Raw genomic sequence first — 19,958 nt, 5'->3', positions numbered from 1 at the left:
GTTCTGAATCTACAAATGCTCTTTTCTTACAGTTCTTTAAAGTTCTCTTAATCACCAGTTCTGCAGGTTTTCTTAAGGTCTTTGCGACATTAAAAGCAAAATGTGCTGCATCCTTAAATATGAGGAAAGCAGACAAGTAAAGGATTAAAAACACATCTACAACTGACTAATAGCATTTAAATGTCATGCTATACTGCAGAGCCAGCCCAAGGCAGAAGCAAACTAAGTTGCTGCTTAGGGCCGCCAAACCATTAGGGGCTTCCCATAAATGCTTGCATTTTAAGAAAGACGATAGATCTAAAAATACTATTTATTTATTTAGAATGAGAATACTTTTACATTTGATTTGATGTTTTTAGCATAAAAGATGCTATTTATATTCCTTATTCATGTTATGTACTAAATCTTTTCATTTTGCACAGCCTTTAAAAGTGGATGGGGATACATTTTACTCCTGTTGTATAACTACAGATCTGACCAATAAAGTAGTTTTAATGTTATATGCAGAAAAAACAAGAATATCTTGGATTTTTCAAAAGATCCAGCTAAAGAACTGGGAACAGATTATGACTCTGCGACAGCGTGCTGGTAAGTATATGTTGTGCATTGACACAGCAGTCATTAATCCCTTATATGTTCATATGTGTCTCTTAAACTAAAAAAATAAAATAAATTGAGTGTAGCTCCTGCATTAATGCTGACCGCTTTGAGAGATGAACAGATTATCTGACTGACCTAAAAGTGTAACGAAAGGAGGGTGGAGTCAAGACGTTTACATGTTCAAAAATATTAAACATCTCATAAAAAAAACCAAGCTTTCTTACAAAAGATGTTTGTGATTTGTTTTATGTTTGGATCATTTTCTTGTCTTTTCTGTGTTCATTATTGTTGGCATTATCTTGTCACACTAGATTGTTACATTTGAGATTTTTTATTAGATACTTTTCTTTGTGTTTCTGCTCTGTCTCCTCTCTGCCTCAGTTGTGACTCATTGCCTCTGATTAGCTCCTCTGGTTTATCTTTTCTCCACTCCTGCCTCAGTAGTTAAATGCCTAATTCGTCCTTGTTCCTCGCTGGTTCCTTCCATTATCTCTACCCTCTGTCACATTTCTCGCCCTTCATTAGATTACTTTTCATACCCAGTCCTGTTCCAGTCTGCTCCCCTTGTGCAGACCATTTTTGTAAGTTTTTCTTTTCTCTTTTTTCATTAAAGACATCAATTTGACTCCAGTTCTGCTCTGCCTTTGAGTCCTAGTGACTGGTATATGACAAAAGACAAGATAATAGACCACAGAATGCTGAGGCACAATTTTCCTTTGCTGGCACAAACAGAACCGCTAATCTTATATACTAATATTCTACAGGAGCGTGCATCCCAGTTTACCATTTCACGTCTGGTCTCTTCTGTAAATGTGAAGGGTCCAGTATGTGAGGAGCTGCAGCCCTCAGCTACCCGCTGACTGAAATCAGACATACAGCAAACAAAACAGCAACAGTAAGAGTTATGGGCTGGTCCTACAGTGGTAGGTTGTGAATATACTTTTATTCTGTGAAACAGGAAACATAATAAACTTGTCATGAACTAGAAATAATCATGCTAGAGTAGAAATAAGCAGAAAGATCCTCCTAAAGGCTGATGAAAACATCACAGCTCACCTCATGACTTTAATCAAACTTTGATGCAGATCCTTGTTCTTCTGCCACACATTTGCCTGGCTAGTCCTGGACCTTCTTTGTTTCTGCACCTCTTGTCTGCTGTGAAACAGTTCCTGAGCTCTGCTAGAACTTCCACTGGTTCTGCTGTCGGGACCGTCTCCTGCACCACAAAACAAGCAGGCCATTACAAAGACGATACTGTAGCCAAATAAACCAACGTTTTTTATGCAAAGCTTCCAAAAATTAAGCGTTGAACTTACTTTCGACAGCTGCTTCTGTTCTTAGATGTTTGCTTCCAAACAGAGAAAATAAAGGTTTTTCTTCCATCCACGGCTGTTTCCTGCAGGCCTATCAACGGATGCATGCCTCATTAACAGGTCAGCAGTTTAACAAAAGGTCAACCTGATGAGTTAAGAACTTTTTCCAGTAATTAATACCAGAAATTGTGGAAACACATGGTCAGCACAGCAGAGATATGGATTATATCATTACAAACATTACAGAAAGATAAAACGTCAGGCGGTAATTTTGCTTGTTAAGCGTCAGAATCTCAGAGTTTTTGGTTAATAGCGTAAAAAAAGTAAAGTTTTCCAAAGGTTCGGATTTTTCCACAATATTATCCCGCCTACCTGTTCTGGGTTTGGCACTAAAGCAGTTGGGTTGCCTGTGAAATCTGGTTTCTTCCTCTTTAAACTCATGCCGGTTAAAACCTTTCTGCGACCAACAGAAACATTTATTCCGTATTCCCGTTTATTCCGTTGCTAGGCCGGTTGCTAAGCAACGCGGTAACACCTGAGCGCAGCAGGAGCTGAGATTGATCGCGCAGAGGTATTTCTCTCTGTGATAAACTGAATGTATAAACGGAGTTTTTATCTTCTGTGTGGTTCTCGTTACAAAGGGAGAAAACCGCAACCCGCTTGTTTCTGTCGCGACCAAATGGGCCGCTTCAAGATCAAGATAAACTTTATTATCCCCAAGGTCCGATTCCGTTTGCAAGCAATGTAAAGGTGACATTAAGACAATCTTTAAAAAAAAACCTTCAACTGACTCTGCTTCAAACTCTTCCTGTTAACATTACCTCCATATCCATCTGCATCATCTACGTAAGTCAGAGAACATCATGAGGAAAAGAATGGATGCAGCTTCTTGTAAATGAGGGTTTCACCCATCAGGAGATAATAAAAATCATCTGATCTGCAGCAGATTTCTACATTTTTTCATTCCAACTTCCAGTTTAAAAAAATATATATCACACAACAGATCACCCCTGTGAAAAACAAAGCACGTCCCTTGATCCAGCAGAACCATCTTCCGGAGCAGGTCACTCACAGCGTTGTGGGGGGAATTTGAGCTAACTTCTCTTTCCAACATTGCTTCTGTTCACTGAGATTTCGCACAGCTTTCTGAAGGTCTCGCTACCGCATTTCAATCAGTCTGAGCTATGTACTTTGGCTAGGCCATTGCAACCAGCTTGTTTCAGAGTTGCTGCTGTTTTGGGGTCATTGTTGTTTGGATAACTCAGTTTGGGCCAAGCTTTGGCTGTCAGACAGGTGGTCTCACAGTTTGGTATTAAGTCAATGACTGAAAGTTGCCCAGGTCTTGTAGCTGTAGAACAAGCCCAGATCATCAGCCCTCCACCACCGTGCTTCACAGCTGATATGAGGTGTTTGTGCTGATATGTTTGCTTTCATCTAAACCTAGCTATGTGGTCTCACCTGAACATTACTCCAGAAGTCTTGTCTGGTTGAGATGCAGCTTTGCAAACCGGAATCCTGCCGTAATCTTCTTATTAGAGAGGACGATTTCTCCTTCAACCCTTCCAACCAAGCTATATACATGTTCAGAGTTTTTCTGACAATCCTGTAATTAACCTTAACAAGCTGAGGCCATCATGATCTTACAGTGAAAACACAAATCATATTAACCCCACTGTGTGTCTATTTGAACATGTTTATTTTTAATAAATACCTTAAAACAAAATTATTGAGTATTACCTCACAAACAAACTTAGAAACAACTCTCCTTCGAAACTTATGAACAGCAGAAATTAGACAAAACAACTTTAAATGAATTTAGTGCTAAGTATAATTCTCCTAAAATGATGTATTGTATTATTTATTATAGATTAGTGGTTAGCTACAGAGAAGATAGTTTTAACCCATACATACTAAATATGGCTTTTACTCTAAATAAAATATACTTTTATAATGTAAAACCCTGTTAAAGTGAAACCCTTAGATGATACAAATGATTTAACAAGAAATGTGCTTTCCAGCACAAATATGAAGAAAAAAAAACAGGTTTAAAACATGTACTTTCCACTCCTAAAACACTAAAAGCATTTTTCTGTCGCCTCTCAGCACAACCCTTCATGGGATTTGCTTAGACAGTTTTCCAGCCGGCGAGCTCAGGTACACGGACACAGCTGTTAACAGGAGCACTTTCTGGAGCATTATGGTTTGGAACCGGTCCTCAGTTTGCAATGGTTCTGAGTTTGATGCAACAAACATTTGTTTCTTTAACTTGTTTTCTTATCTAAAATTCCAGTTCCCACACAGAGGCAGCTCAGGAGAACGAAAAGGAAACATTTGTTTTTATCTTGTGTTCTCCGTGGAATGAATATTTTTTAAATGACAGCATTTTTTTTTACATTTCATATAAAAAGGAAAAAACATTACAAGTGTCCTTATTATTACAGCCCACAGTATTCATATTACATAACAAGATATTTACACAATTGCTTGAAGCTGTAACATTTACTTCAGAGACAAGATGAACTCAACACCACTTCCAAATAAGAGCTTTAGAAGGTGCCCTGGTCTGGAATATTACTGGAAAGATGTCACTGTTAGGCTTCCTGGAAGCGAGCCACATCAGACCCTCAAAGATCCAACTCCTCCAGAGCCTGGAACATCTTTGTTTTACAACCGCTTCCGTGTACCGGAACTCATCAGTCCAGGTAGTGTAAGTTCAAACCTTGAAAAGAGAAACGAAATATGTTAAATATAATAGGTCTAGCCTTAGAGTTATCTCCCTAAGGCCAAACAGCTTTCTTTAAAGCTTTCAAAGCACCAGTCAGTGCACAACAGGTACACCAAATTATCTTTGCAAAACAAACCACGCCTGCTTCAGCCGGGGGGCTTTAAGGTAGCAGGCTTTGAACACTGCAGCTGGATTTCCTGGGAATTCATTCATATTTAAAATACTACATCCAGTTTGAAAATAAAAAGAGTGATTTTTTTTTTTTGCTTTATTTAGCCTCAACCTTATGCAAAATAAAATGGCATTAAAAAGCTGATTTCTCAAAGTTGAAAATACTTAATATATAGGGTATAAAACACTCATTCACCTGGTGTGACACTGTTTAAACACTAGGTTGTGCTTGTTAAGAACCTAGTGGGGTTTCTTTAGTTACTAGTGTAGCCCGTTGGTGTCTCTGTGGTTTTAAAACTCCTTAAGGAGTTGCAAAATGTGTATGTCAAGCTGTGAAATAGCATGAGAAAAGATATAGAATAAACACACCATCACATTGCAAAAGAAGTAAGATTGCATGACAACTGGGCTTGCCATATTTTCACCGCTTGCAATCCACTGCTGGTATGTCACCGGAAACCTAACCTCTGCACACTGATGATTTAAAAACAACCAGGTGGGTCTTCAACCTCCTGCTTATCATCAACAGCCACCCTTGCATTGCTTTGGTGTGGAGTGCTTTAGAGAGCAGATTCCTCTGCTAATTTTCTGCCATGGTAACAATCACCAACATGTTCTCTTCAGAATGAGAGTTGTGATGATCTGTGACTGACTTGCTCCCGTCTTGTAAAGGATGTCTATACGGAGACAGTTTGCTACTAACTTTACGTGCCAAGACATGCATCATTACAATCCTACTGATAACTGAATTTAATATTAGACTCTGTGCATGGCACAATGAAGGCTTCTTATAGCAAAACATCTTGCCCAAAGTCAGAAAGCTAAGCCCCAGTTGCAGCTTATGGGTCCTTCTAAATCATTTCCAACAAGTTCTCAAGAATGGCTGTAAAAATATTAAATTGTTTTTTTAAACAGCCCTCCATGAGCCCAAAGCTTAATCCTATCCTAACTTCTATGAAAACATCTGAAACATGCTTCTCTTCAAACCTGAGACAGTTAAGAGGAGTTTGCTCAGGAAGAGTAGGCTGAACTACCTGTTGGGAGTGCAGATGTCGTATTGGGAAGTACAGAGGTAGTTCGATGCAACTGATGCAGCCAATAAATAGCATTGTAAGGGAACCATGTGTTTCGTCCGTGCTGTTTTTGATTTATTTGACTATATGAAAAACTAATACGGATTAAAATATATCCAAAAACAAAGTGTGACTTGTGTTAAGTATGAAAAAAATGGGTTGCCATTAAACCTTTGTCAGTTTCAAGCTGTGTTTTTCTGCTACTGCGACAGGTAAGTAATAACGAGAGAGAAATCTGGGCCTCGTACCATTCTGAGACGCCTTTAACTAGATCCATCTGTGAGAAATCCAACGTCACCTGTTGACCAAAGCAGAATGTGAAAATTCAATTAGTTATTTAGAATGCAAAAACCAAGGAACATGAGGTGTTTCTCAGAAATGCTGTATGTGATCAAATTTAAACTATTAAGTGATGAATTATTCTATTTTAGGTCAATAAAACACTCTTTTCAAACCTTAAAAGGACAGTGTACCTACCATGCCAATGTCCTTTCTCTCCCTTGTATGGAGCATCTTGTTATTTTTAACAGCCACATCCAGCTTTCTGGTCTGCGCTTCTGCAAGTGACACATCAAACTCAAACCTGTAAAAGAAAGAGGACCGGCGCGTGATTTTCTCTGTTCCATCATGTTAAGATGTGCTTTACAGGATTATTCCAGTTGTCTTACTTTTCTTCAAAGACAGGATCGACTGTCTTTTTCTTGACATGCGTCTTTTTGCGGTGTCTCCATGATTGGTCTGGGAGGAAATACACGCGGACGTAGGAGTCTGTGCCGTTCTGACTGCAGGGAAACAGGTTTCTGCAGGGAAACATTTGATCTTTTGGATTTTGTTTTGCATAACTTCAAACCAGGTGTCATTTGTATAATGTTAATAAATGATGGTGATGCTGGAGGATCATAATGGGATGCATCTTGTGACAAACCTGCAAGAGTGAACCAGGACCATAAGTTTATTCCTAATGGTAGCATAGCGTACAGTCAGGTTGATCTCTCCAAATGAGCCTTGATGGTTCCTAATAGCCCTGAAATATATATATTTTTTAAATCAAACAATGAAGTTTTTACAGCAAAGGTCAGCATTAAGGTTTCAGAAGAAAAAGCAATCCCTCGACTCACTCTGGAAAGGCGGCTCCGTCTGTTAAGTCGAACCGTGACGAGGCGATGGAGTTGTCTGACAGCAGGCTGTGGGAGTCATAGCGACGCATGTTTGAGTTTGAGGGATTACTGGTTTCAGGAGCCAGGAAAGAGTTGCGGCGTGGCTGAGCTGAAGAAGTCTCCTTTGTTCCGTCCGGAGGAACATCCGGCAGAACTGGTGAGGCTGCTGCAGGTGTACTGTTAGGGGAAACAGATGCAACAGGTGCAGCAGATGCAGCAGAGGGAGTGGACGCAGAGGTGTTTCCTCCTGCTTTCGTCTGCTGTTTGACGTTCGGAGGAGAAGTCTGGGGGATTTTGGGTGGTGGTTGTTCCTGAGTAAGAATCTGTAATAATACATGGAAGTTGAAAGTGATGATTTAATAGATCTTCAGGCATTTGGCCAAATGAAGTGCAGCATAAAACTGGTAGGATGGCCCACCCTCAGCGTGGCCTTCAGTTTAATCTGGCTGTTGGCTCCAGAGCGCTCCAGCTGGAAGCGCTGGTCTACAGACATTGAGGAGATGCTGAAGAGGCGACTGAGAGGCAGGTTGAGAACACCGAGCAGAGTCTTCTTTTCATTTTCTTTGACCTAAACCAAACAAAGATGGCGTTGAAAACCCCTGGTTTAGATAAAGTTCTCCTCAAATGTTTCCATCCATCCATTGTGACCATGAATTTCAGATGCATTTGGATCTTTTAATTATTAGTTTGAACCATTCTTTTTTCCAAGGTGGAATAAATGTACAACAAGCTGTAATGGTTTTTAATAAAAAGAATTAAGCTGCATATGTTTGAATTTATTGGCAATTTTCTCTGATCCAAACAGGGTTAAACTTTACCCCAACAGTTGCTTCCAGTCTGGTTCTACTGCAGACATGTTGGTAATAATGATGTATCCTCTTACAGATTATCACATCAGGCAGAGTCAATCTGAGTAAAAACATAAAGCAGTTTTTAAATGTAGATTTAATTTATTTATGGGAGAAAATGTATCCAAACCAACCGGCGTCATGTAAAAAGGTAATCCAATGACCGCCTCCCATCTTAACCAACCGTTTAACTTTTTGTGGCTCACTAGTCACACCCAGACCTGATTCCTGTCTGGCCTCTAAAAACAAGTAGTCTCTTAAATAGAACCTGACTGATATCATGAAGTAGGTTAAATAATCTCTAGAAGCAGCACACTTCTCAAACTGACGAAATTCAAGCACAGGGAAACAAAAGTCAATGACAACTCAGTCTGGAATTCCAGCAAACTGAGAGCCGTTATCCAGAAATGGAGGAAAATGGGCTGGAGGCTTCATCGGAGTGGCAGGCCTACCATAATTATTCCAAAAGTGCATTAACCGTTCATCCAGCAGATTACTGAGTGACCTAGTCAAAGTTTGCACTAAAATCTGAATAACATGCTGTGGCGTGACCTTTAACGGGCTATTCATGAGGAAAAACTGTTTCTGAATTAAAACAATTCTGCAAAGACCGGGCACAAATTCCTTCAAAGTGATGTAAAAGACAGACCGATGGTAGTTTTTGCTGACAATGGAGACACAAGCAGTCGTTCAGTTTTGGGAACAAAGGCTTTTTGACATAGGGCCAGGTTGGTTTGGATAACTTTGTTCCCTTTATAAAAACAGCCTTTTTATTTACTCAGGTTATCTTTATCTGATTTAAGATACATCTGATGATCTGAAACATGTAAGTAGAACCATAAAACATAAAGACATGTGTAAAGGGGTAAGTTATGTTCCACAGCACCATGTGCAGTAGAAACAGACTGCAAACCAACAACACAATGTAGCTACATTGTAGCAGCTGGTTTCTGCAGTTTAAATGTGAAATAAACAACATGTTGTAAGGATCATGATTATTGATTAATTAATATTCATCAAGAATTATAATTTAAAATCATAATTTGGAAAATATTAATTTCTTAACCAAAAATCATTACTTACGAATAGAAATCAGAGATAACCTCTGGTGTTGTGATTATGGGTTCAAAGCTCTTTAATAATTACAAATTATTAACCAAAACCACAAACTGTCACTGTTTATTCAACCACTTCACCGAAGATGGAGGAACTTCGACCTTATTTTGACAGATAAATCACTCTTGCACGAAATAAATACAAACGCTTCTCTTAATTATATATATGAAGATTTATTGAAGCCAAATAATCCTGATATACCATTATTCTGGTCCAAAACCATCACCTAACTAACAAGCACTATTCAACTCAAAGGGGATAAAAATTACTACTTAACAATAATAATAAAAGAAAAATATATATATCCGCATTTAGTGTCTATGAAGATCAAACCAGCAGTTTTATGGACAAAATGTGTAATTTGGGTTAAATGGAAAGAAGTTCTCCTGGTGCTGATGTCTCGAACGCAGCGGTCAGCTGATAAAACGGTGAAGCCACGCCCCTTTAGCCACAACCAGCTGAACGCCCCAAATCTTGACAAAGGGTCATAAACTCTGAGGCGGGAACTCAGTGGAAAATCTCCAGCAATAAAACTGGAACAAAGAGTGGTCGGGTGAGGCCCAGACCGCAGCTGCCTTGAATGAAAACTTTTAAAAGTCCAACTTCTAACTCCTGGCTGATTTGAGATCAGTCGGACAAAACATTAACCACACAGCAGCAAATCAAAACACAGCTCAGCATAAAACACTTTAATCAGTATTGAATGCAACGAGTTAATACCTGAGATTAACTACTGGTGATCCTACATCACCTTAACGAGGCCTCATCCTGCCCAGACCTCTAAATGCACCTATCCAGTTAAATATAAAAAGAACTAAATTACTTTGAGGTTGATTTCTGCTCTCCACCGGTTGAGGAGGGATCAGGTCTGAAGAAAAATGAGGGGAGGGCGACCACGCATCCGTGATCAAATTAAAGGAAAAAAACGGTAATTTCTCATCCGTCCAGGAGGGGAAAAGATTAACCGTTAGTCGACTGAATCAACAAGGAGGGAAAACTTATCTCCTTGGACATAGAACCTCTGTGGGTTTCACCTGCGCCGGGTGTCGCGTGGTCTTCAAACGGCAAATAAATCTCCTGATCTTCCCGTGTCAAATAGATTTCCAGCTTTCAAGTTCTTCCAGGAATGGCCTTGTGGAGCAAAAGTTTGCCTGCGAGCTTTTGTCTCCCCAGATATGTGCCTCTGTTACGCTGTCCTGTGAGACAGGCGGGAAATGGCACCGAAACTTAATCTCCTCTGGGTTTTACACTCTTGGTGACGTCAGAGCTGCGACGTCTGTTGAGCTGCGTGTGTCAAAATGTGCGACCAAAATGGATGGCCCCAACATCGTTGTGATTTTAGCTACAGTTAGAGCCAAGATGGCGCTCACATCGTTACAAGGTATCCAAGAAAGCGTCTGACGGATCCTGAGTGTGTGTTTGTGTGTGTGTCATGTTCAGCGCTGCATGACTGACCTGAACTGTGAGCTGCTGAGTTTTTATGTTCTGTACGAAGAAGTTAAAGCCCTGCTCCCACGCTGGGTCTTTATTCATATACACAACCTGTGAAAAGACAATAACAGGCTGGAAAATGATTACACACCATAAACAGCATGAGTCTGACACATAAAACATAACTTATGACAATGTGTGTGTGTGTGTGTGTGTGATGATTAATACCTTGCTTTTCTGAACATCCTTATCAATGGAAATTTCCACATAGGAGCTGGGACCCGCATTTCTCCTTGTGAGCTGAAAACAGACAAGAGATGAAGTATGTGTGTGTGTGTGTGTGTGTGTGTGTTTGGTGGGATAACTTTCTGTCTCTTATTCATTTTTTTAAGTCTCTGGGGCCAAATATCTGTCTAAAAACCTCTACCTATATGCGCTTTCTGTATGGCATATCTGAATGAATTCTTGAGCCCCTGTTAGAGGTGAAGAACTCACGTTGCAAAGTGTTTACTTTCAGGGCTGGAGTCGAACTAAATTTCCCTCTGCAACACAGTGCAGACACGCCTCACAACACGGGACATGTGACATGAAGAATCTCCCGCAGCAATACTGCTGTTGGTTCACTTTCATTTCTACATTTTGAAAACATTACAGCAAGGAAGAAATCTGGTTTTCTTTTTAAAGAATTTGCCAGTGTGTTTTCAGACTATGTCCTGCAGAGGGCGCTCAGCAGCTTCTACAAGCAGGTCAGCTCAGCATCCAAGCACAGAAGTTGCCTAAGTTGATCTAAAACCTCAGTTAAGCAACAAACCCTGAAAATATCAGTTTGTATTTGCTTTATACATGAAATAAATTAACCAGGAAACAGCTGACAACAGACTGAACTCTGATCCTAATCATAGGTCCTGATTAAATGCCAGACAAACAGGAAAAACCGGCTGTGCACGGCAACAGGAACCTGGAACACTAACGCAGAGACTTTACTTTCTGATCTGACTGAGCCTCTGGCATATTTTGAAAACATTGTACTTTATATAAAACTAATCAGCCTCTGACCAAACCCCAGGCGAATCAGATGTAATAACACCAAGATTTAAGTGCTCACTCAGCACCTTCTTGAAAGAAATGATGCTGGTTAATTTGCCATTCACCATTTTGGGGAAATGTGTTGGCCTATTTACTCATCAGCCTGAGTAAAAACTAGTGTGTGTGGGGTTAGGGCACAACAATTGGCTCTAGTACAGGGACACACATGCTCCTAAATCAGGCCCTGGCTACAAGGTTCAAAGGTCGAACAAAAAACCCCACAGAAGGATGAAATGAAGCTCCGGTCTAACCCGTGCCTCTCTGGCCTGTTTCCCATGTTTCTGATTTGCTGTTAACTCACTATGGTCTTTCTGCAGACACGTTAAAAAAAGGCAAAACTCAGCTTATTTTTAGCAACCAGTGAAAAAAGGAACAGAAACCATCCATGGCCCTTACTGGAAGGTTGGAAGCATTGTCCAGATAGACAGCGAGCATAGCACAGGACAGACCGGCGTTGGACTGAAAGACAGAGAGGACATTATTCACGAGACTGAAGCTGTTGGGAACTGAACTACAGATGGTAGTTAACAAAGCCCTGATGTTAATAGACGTGTCCTAATCCAAACAGTAAAATCACTACCAGGCTGCCGTACCTCCTTCAGCAGAGAGGGATCAGAGTTTAGGGCGAACCACTGCAGCTTCAGATGAATCTCCCCATGAGCAATTCGTTCCAGAGGAAACCACTTCAACAAGAGGATTGGTGGAAAATATCATAAAAAAATCGAATTCTGTTAATCTGTTCAACAGTTTAAAGGCAACAGAGACATGTTTGGATTATTATTAACTTTACTCAGAACAGTTCATAAAACGCTCACCTGATCCATTTCTTTCTCCCTTTTCACTTCTCCGAAATCCAGGTTATAGCTAAGGCAGAGATAAATTATGTGATGAAGACAGAACTCTCTGTTTATTTATCATTTTTATAATTCTACTTCCAATAACATGCACCGTATGATTCTTATTGAGCTCATGCATGCAGGATGTTATAATCATGTTGTTGTGCAGTGGTTGGATACCAACGGCAGTAAATCTCCAACTTGCAAAAACTTGTCATATTTACAATGAACTAAAGTTATTTCAATGATTTTTTAGGTAGGACTGGTTCTTACCCTCCTAGAAAATCATCTTTATCTCTGTCCTCATCATACACCTCCACCTCCAGCTCCTGTCCAGGTGCCTCGTGAACAACAAACTGCACAAAGAAAAGGTTTTTCGGTTTTAATGTTGAAGATGTGAAAGTTGGTTAAGGGATTGCACTTGCTGAAGGAAAAAGGTGATGGAAAGGAAGCTTTAGAAGCTAACAGGCAGCATGGCCCTCATTTAAATGAGGCATTTTGCAATCATTCAGGAGAATATCTGTAAGATCTCGTTGTGGTGATACGCCGTCTCCTGACATCAAATCAGTAATCAATACAGTACATCTTTGTACAGATGGCATGTAATAATAGTATAAATTAAAACATTTTTAACATCAGTCCACTTGCTACCTAAAAATGACCTGAATGTGTTTCCTTTCCCTTACAGTCACAGCTTAGTTTAAGAAGAAAGGCGCCTAAACCATCATGCATTTTTATAGTAGATGTGAAAAGCAATGAGAAGTGTGTCAAAAACAGCCAGATAACATGAATCCGTCAAAGTGTGTCAAAGTTTTGTTACTCGACCTCATAAACTTCATTCCATTTCGGGTGCAGATTTTCTTTGATGGTCTTGGTTTTGAAATATCGGTTGCCAACTCTGAGCGTGGTGTAAGGGTCTGACTTGCCTTTCACCAGCCCCATCATGTATGTGTCCTTTGCCACCAGGTCTCTGGCCTCCAACACATGGACCCTGACCACGCCCTGAGGACAGCAATCATGGAGGTTTCGCATAAGGATGTTATATTGTTAAGAAAAGCTGAAGATGTACCTTATTCTCACAATATTTTTGGAATAACTGTTTGAAGTGCGAGTGGCTCCTCATGAGTTATATCTCATACATACCCGAGGCAGAGGAAACCTCATCACATCTACTTTGATTTGGTCAATCAGTGGAATGCACATGCGATTCGGCAGGACCATGATAGATGCAATGATGTCTATAATGCTCTGCTCAGACAGGGAGCTGTAAAGAGGACAGATCAGATTAGAGAGGACATCTAAACCTCAACATGTAGGAGGTCTAAGAATACTCTGTCCATCAGACCTAAACGCAGGGCTGTCCAACACATTGGTCATGCCGGTCCAGTTGACCTGCAAACTCTGAGCAAAAAAAAGTAACATGAGTTCAAACTAAGACTGACCCCACAACTGCTTTGTTGCTTGCAACTACTTTATCCGTCAGATAAATGTGTGTGTTTGTCTGGACTTACAGGGCGGCGAATGAAAAACAAAGTGACTCCTCCCACCAGTGGTGCCTGACCAACCAGGGGCTCTAAGATGACTCGGAGCATTCCTACGAACTAGAAGATACAAGCAGTTTTTACAGAAACAGCATAGCTGAAGCAGAGGGTTGATATAACATGAGCGCCCACCTTCAACTCTTTAACTCCAGCTTTGATAGCTGCATTCACATCTGCATTGATGTCCACGTCACCATCATAACTGTGGAGGAAACCAGTGTTGGTTAGCCCAAATGAGAACAGAAATCACTTGAGACAAGGCATGTTCTAACATGTTTGACTGACCTGATGTTCATGTCCAGAATCACCTCCCTCTGGTCCACTTCATGGGTGTATGCTCTTATCCCCATGATCCTGAGAGGCTGAAAGACGTGGAAAAGAAGTCAGGTGAGTAAGACAAAAAGGTGGCACAACTTCATCTTCAGCTACAGTTAGTTTATTTGTTAAAACAAAGTAAACCCCCTTCGAGTTTTAATTTTTAAGATGTAAGGAAATCCTACATTAATCTGGTCTTCAACAGGTCCTAAAATGATTTCCATCTAACCTCAATGAATGAAAACAAAACAGATTCCACACCCTCATTATTTATTGTACTAAGATGATAAAGGTGGAAAGCTGTGAGAAAAACGAAGAATCCTCACCACCACTTTCATTGGATTTAAACGAGAAAAGCAGCATCTAGGTTCTGTTGATAAGATGCATTAGTTAACTGATCATCCTCAACAGCATCATGAGATTACTGCACTGGACAACATAATGTCAAGATGGAAAGACATCAGCAATGACCTTAGAGAAGCAACTGTTGCTGCCCATTTATCAGAGAAGAGTTATACAGCTCTTTTTCATACTATTTAAAGTCCATATTTCTAGAGAAACTATAACCAGGTGGGAAATATTTAAGACAGCTGCCAATGTTCCCAGGAGTGGACATTCCTAATCCACTCCAAGGTCAGAGTGTGCAATGCTCAGAGAAATGGTGGTTTGCAGAGCAGATCTGAATTAATCACAAGAGTTCTGAAAGACTAATGTAGTGATCATTGGCCACAATGATCAGCACCATTTTTAGAGAAAACCAAACATAGCATATCAGTGGAAACATCCCATACACACTGTCAAACATGGTGGTGGAAGGTTGATGATATGGGCTCTATTTGCAGCCACAGGAAATCATTCGTGACAAACATAAACCCTCCAAACCTCAGCCTGGTTGCTGATCCTATGGTGGGACCTTCAGAGGGCTGTGGAGAAACCTCAATGAAGTGAAGCAACGGTGAAAAAACTGTGGGAAAAAAATTGTTCCACAATGACGTGAGAGACACCACCGCTGCTAAAGTGGGTTCTGCAAGCTCCGGATCATGGGGTGTAGTTAGTTTTTCACTCAGCTTTAGTATTTTTGCTTCGTCTTTGTTTAATAAATAATGCCAAGTGTGTTTTGTACATTGTGAGACTTGTGTAACACCCTAGAATCAGAGGGGGTGTACTTTCTTTTACTTTATGCTTGTTTTTCTTAGATGAAAAAGGAAATTATTATGTATGAGTACAAAACAGAGCAAGAAGGAACATGCCAAACGTTGACTCACTTTGTATCCAAAGTGGATCTTGGTAAAAGTAAACATTTTGAGCGCAGAGTTGGACATCCTGACCGTCTGCTGGATGTTCTCTCTCAGAAGTTTCTCCATGTACATCCCAAAGAAGGGCCAGACCTGCTTCAACACCTGGACACATGACCAAAAACCCAAAACACACTGAATCAGCACCCTGATCAAACACAAGGTTCTTCTAAAATGAGCTCAACTGAGGAACCCAACACAGATTTTTAAGAACATTGTGAGTTGGTTAAATTGTTGCAATAGTTAACCGACGGTGCAGGCAGAAAGGTGCAGTATGTAGGTTGCTTTGAGCGCACCGGGAACCAGCACCCATAGTGTATCGATCAACAAAAGTGGAATCTAAGTCCTAGATTAACATCATGTTAATACAATGTCAAATAATATTATGAAGACTGTACCTTGTTCACCCAATTAACCTTCTCAACGTCTGTGAAATGCACCTTTGGAAGAAACAAATAAACAGTTATAAAATGGTTTGTGATCAAATCTTCGAAAACAAGAACATTGCATGCATGATGAAGAGGTAATGCTGGATTAAAGCAATTAAACAAGTAAATCTGTCTGCATGACGGCAGTCAAATAAATGAGAAGATCAATGTTAGGATTAAAGTTCCAGGCAGAAATTAAACTCATGACTTTCCATTCCAGATATTTAAAATCATTCTCTCATATTCAAAGCTCAAGCACAGTGGTGGTGGTTTTAGGTCTTACCGACGCCTCTTTGCAGCAGCAACACTGTAAACTGAAAAAAAAAAGTTTGGGATCATATTCTGATGCACAACTTGTAACGGGTCTGCACCTCCAACTAAATCACCAAGAGTCAGGCACTAAACTGCAGGTGATCAACCTCTGGCAGGACTTTAAAACCAGAGAGTATTCTGCTACAATCAAACCAATCCGACCCAGAATGTGATTACACGCATTCATTTGACATTGAAACAAGTTTTGTTTTTCTCACGTTAAATGAGTCACTGTGTGTCTGGGTGTGGTGCAGTTAAATGTGCAGAAGTAAAAGTCTCCTGCAACACAACTGAGCAGCAATCCGTGCCTGGCTGTGGGAGGGCCAGGTTCATTCTGGACGCCCATGCAAATAAAGAACAAGTCGACATTCATGGAGTCCAAACCTTGTTTCAGATGTTTTCTAGAACTCTGGTGCACATATAGCTGTCAGCTTGGAGCAAACATCTACTGGGACAAACAACATTCCTGACATTCTGTATGTCAGGAATGTTGCTCCCAGCCAGGAAAGTTTAATCTATCTGCTGGTCCGTATCCCAACAAAACTGAGGTGAAGAATGCCAGATTCCTCCATACACACAGACCCATTCCTCCATACACACAGACCCATTCCTCCATACACACAGACCCATTCCTCCATACACACAGACCCATTCCTCCATACACACAGACCCATTCCTCCATACACACAGACCCATTCCTCCATACACACAGACCCATTCCTCCATACACACAGACCCATTCCTCCATACACACAGACCCATTCCTCCATACACACAGACCCATTCCTCCATACACACAGACCCATTCCTCCATACACAGACCCATTCCTCCATACACACAGACCCATTCCTCCATTCACACAGACCCATTCCTCCATACACACAGACCCATTCCTCCATACACACAGACCCATTCCTCCATACACACAGACCCATTCCTCCATACACACAGACCCATTCCTCCATACACACAGACCCATTCCTCCATACACACAGACCCATTCCTCCATACACACAGACCCATTCCTCCATACACACAGACCCATTCCTCCATACACACAGACCCATTCCTCCATACACACAGACCCATTCCTCCATACACACATACCCATGAAGCCATCTGTAAGGAAGTCTTCAGCTCGGTGCTGATAACATGCGCCTCGTTGTCCACTAAATCAATAGCAGATCCGATCCGAACGTCCTTCCACTGCCGGTTTTTCTGCCACCAGGTGAACATGAGCATACAGAGCAGGACCCAGCTGATGCTGAGGCCCAGGTACCCGGTCAGGTACACCGGGTAGAAGACCACCACGGCTCGGCCGAAGTAAATCATGAACTCCATCAGAATGCGGTTAACAGCGGAGGGAGTCAGGCTCTCCGTGTTGCCGGGGACCGACGAGATCTCCTGCCCGCCTGGATGCGTCTGTGCGGCGAATGCCATGCCACCGAAAATCCCGCTGAGCGGTTCTTGGTTCCGGAGAAAGTGTTCAGGCTCTTTCTTTACCCTGAACAGATTTTTGAGCCGTCTTATTCTGGAGGCTGAATGACAACATGAAGTTTTGCTTCACTCAGCAGGAGAACCACCCACAGCCTGAAACCTTCCGTGTTTTTAACTGACGAAAAGCAGGTCGGCACACCTGCGACGCGACACACCTTTTTCTCATGGCTGGAAAAACCGGATTCTAGTAAAAACAAACAATGGGAAAGCCAGAAAACCTTAAGAGAGCCGATTACTTGCTTCGTTTATCATATAAAAAGTTGTTAGAAACAAACCGGTGTTTACGTGACGATTTGACGCAAAATAAAATATTATTCCAGCGAAGTGATTCTGCAATAACAACATGCGTCCTGCAGGTGGAGCCAAACAGAGAATCATGTTACCGCTTTAAAACTCAGTTTAAAGGTTTATTGGGAAAGGTGGGACTGGATCCAGGCCCACCTTGTTCACACTAACAGACTTTGTGACTAAACAACTGGACCTGCAGCTGGATCACAGACCACAGGATTTTCCAGACCAGCTAAAGCCAACTGAAGGCATCAAACTCTCGTAGAAACTCTCGCAAGAATTCGGACGGGTTATATATTTCTGCCGCTCCCCCGTAAAATAAAAGAGATGCAATTTTAAAGACATCAAGTTTAACCCACAAGTGAACATGATTGTATTCTTTGTAATTTGAAAAATGTATCTTTACACACAACGATACCTGGATTGCTTTGTGCAAATGAGGATTTATGGTAATTACATTTATTCTATTATGAAAATATTTTATTCAGAAAGGTTTCATCCCAAACAGCATTAGCTTTATTTTCAGTATGTGAATTCTACGGTTTATTATTAGGCGCTTTATTAGTTACCGTGTTTTAATCTATCCGAGAATCTCTGCTGTTTTTTTATTTAAAAGAAAAAAGTTAGACTGCAGCTGACGAACCTCAGTCGCAGCTTAACAAACTAGTTAGAATGTATGGAGAGCCGTTTCATTCAAAATTAAATAAATAAATACTGCTATTGATAAACTATTCATAAATATCCCCATGAAATAAAACTAAATAATTATGTTAAAATCAATTTTTATCTTGTTTTATTTAATTCCTTTCAAGATTTATTTAATTTACTCAAATATTTATTTATTTATTTCATAATGCACTTTTATTTTGTGACACTTTTATAAAGCTACTTTACGTATTTCAGTGATTTTTACTTTTTAACCCCGTTTTTCATTTTTAGTTTTTTTTAATTTCATGTTCTTATATTCAAACGAGGGGGTGGAGTTTTATCTGTGGGGCGGCGCTGGGACAGCAGGGTCGAGCTCAATTCGTGGCTGAGGCCGGCAGAATATTTATTAATAATTTATCAATAGCAGTATTTATTTATTTATTTAAATTACAATGAAACGGCTCTCCACAGTCGGGCAGTGTGTCAGAAAGAGAGGTTGCAACAACTCTGTGAGCCAAGTTTAAAATATATATATGTATTTATAACTATGCAACTTTATTAACATAAATGCAGTGGCCATAATGCAAACTATGATCTGATCAATTACAATCACGTAGGAATAATAGGCATTTAAAAAAAAACATGGAGATACTCAAGATATTTAAAACACAGTAAGCAATGGAGGGTCTTAATTATATAAACCAAACATATATTGAACATAATGAGGCTTAATTTAACCAGCTGACATTTCTAAATGAAATATTTTCCACATATATTTTTGCATCCATAATGTTTATTTGCAAAACATTATATTATTGATGATTGAAATAAAACTTTTAGATTAGAGCCAACAGTCCGTCATTATCGATGCCAAGCTAATGTTTATTATCAGCCAAAGCAGAGCAGAGTGAATACGCTACAGAAGAAGAAGAAAAAAACGGAAGGGGGGGGGGGGGGGGATAGATTGCAGCGACACCCATTGGGCACTTATTGCAACAACGTCAAGTAGTATTGGCAATGAGAACCACAGAACCAAGAACAAGTAAATATATACAGGGCTAGAATCGCTGATACCGATACATTTTTACTTAAAATGTCATGATCATTGAATAATTTTGTGCTTTTGCCTTTAGTTAGTTGATTATATTAAAACACAGGACACTGGTTTTACGCACAAAATGGTTTTAACAACAACATAAAACAATGTAACCATATAGAAATGGTAAAAGAATTTACTTCTTGGGCGGCTTGTTATGGTAATTGGATTTTCTCATTAG

General features: G+C 40.3%; 2 protein-coding genes across 4 annotated transcripts in view; both read right to left on the bottom strand.

Moving 5' to 3' along the window:
- dnah7 (dynein, axonemal, heavy chain 7) overlaps positions 1 to 2,398 on the bottom strand; it is a 105,004-nt gene extending 102,606 nt beyond the window's left edge. The window contains exons 1-4 of one of the 2 annotated variants that reach the window (XM_047370128.1): positions 2,286 to 2,398; positions 1,917 to 2,004; positions 1,657 to 1,816; positions 1,385 to 1,460 (exon numbers count right to left, since the gene is read on the bottom strand). In XM_047370128.1, coding sequence (XP_047226084.1) covers positions 1,385 to 1,460; positions 1,657 to 1,816; positions 1,917 to 2,004; positions 2,286 to 2,354 — 393 coding nt within the window. In that variant the 5' untranslated portion in view covers positions 2,355 to 2,398. Of the gene's footprint in view, positions 1 to 1,384; positions 1,461 to 1,656; positions 1,817 to 1,916; positions 2,074 to 2,285 lie in introns of both variants that reach the window. The other variant, XM_047370129.1, reaches the window with a different exon arrangement.
- Positions 2,399 to 3,592: 1,194 nt separating this feature from the next.
- On the bottom strand, positions 3,593 to 18,770 carry esyt3 (extended synaptotagmin-like protein 3). 2 transcript variants are annotated; one of them, XM_047371485.1, is made up of 22 exons: positions 17,356 to 18,770; positions 15,906 to 15,947; positions 15,478 to 15,612; positions 14,183 to 14,259; positions 14,030 to 14,099; positions 13,868 to 13,957; positions 13,702 to 13,757; positions 13,500 to 13,620; positions 13,182 to 13,358; positions 12,630 to 12,712; positions 12,336 to 12,384; positions 12,114 to 12,203; positions 11,917 to 11,979; positions 10,663 to 10,734; positions 10,459 to 10,545; positions 7,458 to 7,607; positions 7,001 to 7,362; positions 6,808 to 6,906; positions 6,551 to 6,682; positions 6,360 to 6,465; positions 6,131 to 6,180; positions 3,593 to 4,632 (listed from the first exon to the last, which is right to left on the bottom strand). In XM_047371485.1, exons 1-22 carry the CDS (start codon positions 17,686 to 17,688, stop codon positions 4,578 to 4,580), a joined length of 2,499 nt encoding a protein of 832 aa, XP_047227441.1. In that variant the 5' UTR covers positions 17,689 to 18,770; the 3' UTR covers positions 3,593 to 4,577. The 2 variants fall into 2 exon arrangements, with proteins under 2 accessions (XP_047227441.1, XP_047227442.1); XM_047371486.1 differs by lacking the exon at positions 17,356 to 18,770 and adding an exon at positions 16,219 to 17,242.
- Between the last annotated feature and the right edge of the window lie 1,188 nt (positions 18,771 to 19,958).

Source organism: Girardinichthys multiradiatus, chromosome 7 (genome assembly GCF_021462225.1).
Source record: "Girardinichthys multiradiatus isolate DD_20200921_A chromosome 7, DD_fGirMul_XY1, whole genome shotgun sequence".
NCBI classification, from domain to species: domain Eukaryota; kingdom Metazoa; phylum Chordata; class Actinopteri; order Cyprinodontiformes; family Goodeidae; genus Girardinichthys; species Girardinichthys multiradiatus.
Note: the sequence above shows the minus strand (reverse complement) of the source record. Positions and strands in the feature narration are given on the sequence as shown.

What these genes read in the sequence shown, in the direction of transcription:
- esyt3 (XM_047371485.1), bottom strand. Translation starts at nt 17,688, where the DNA reads ATGGCATTCGCCGCACAGACGCATCCAGGCGGGCAGGAGATCTCGTCG. An exon ending in TTGGACAGCCCTGCGTTTAG is followed by an intron (nt 13,621 to 13,701) that starts GTCTGATGGACA and finishes TCCTCTTTACAG; the next exon opens with CTCCCTGTCTGAGCAGAGCA. An exon ending in AACTGAAGGCCACGCTGAGG is followed by an intron (nt 7,363 to 7,457) that starts GTGGGCCATCCT and finishes GTATTATTACAG; the next exon opens with ATTCTTACTCAGGAACAACC.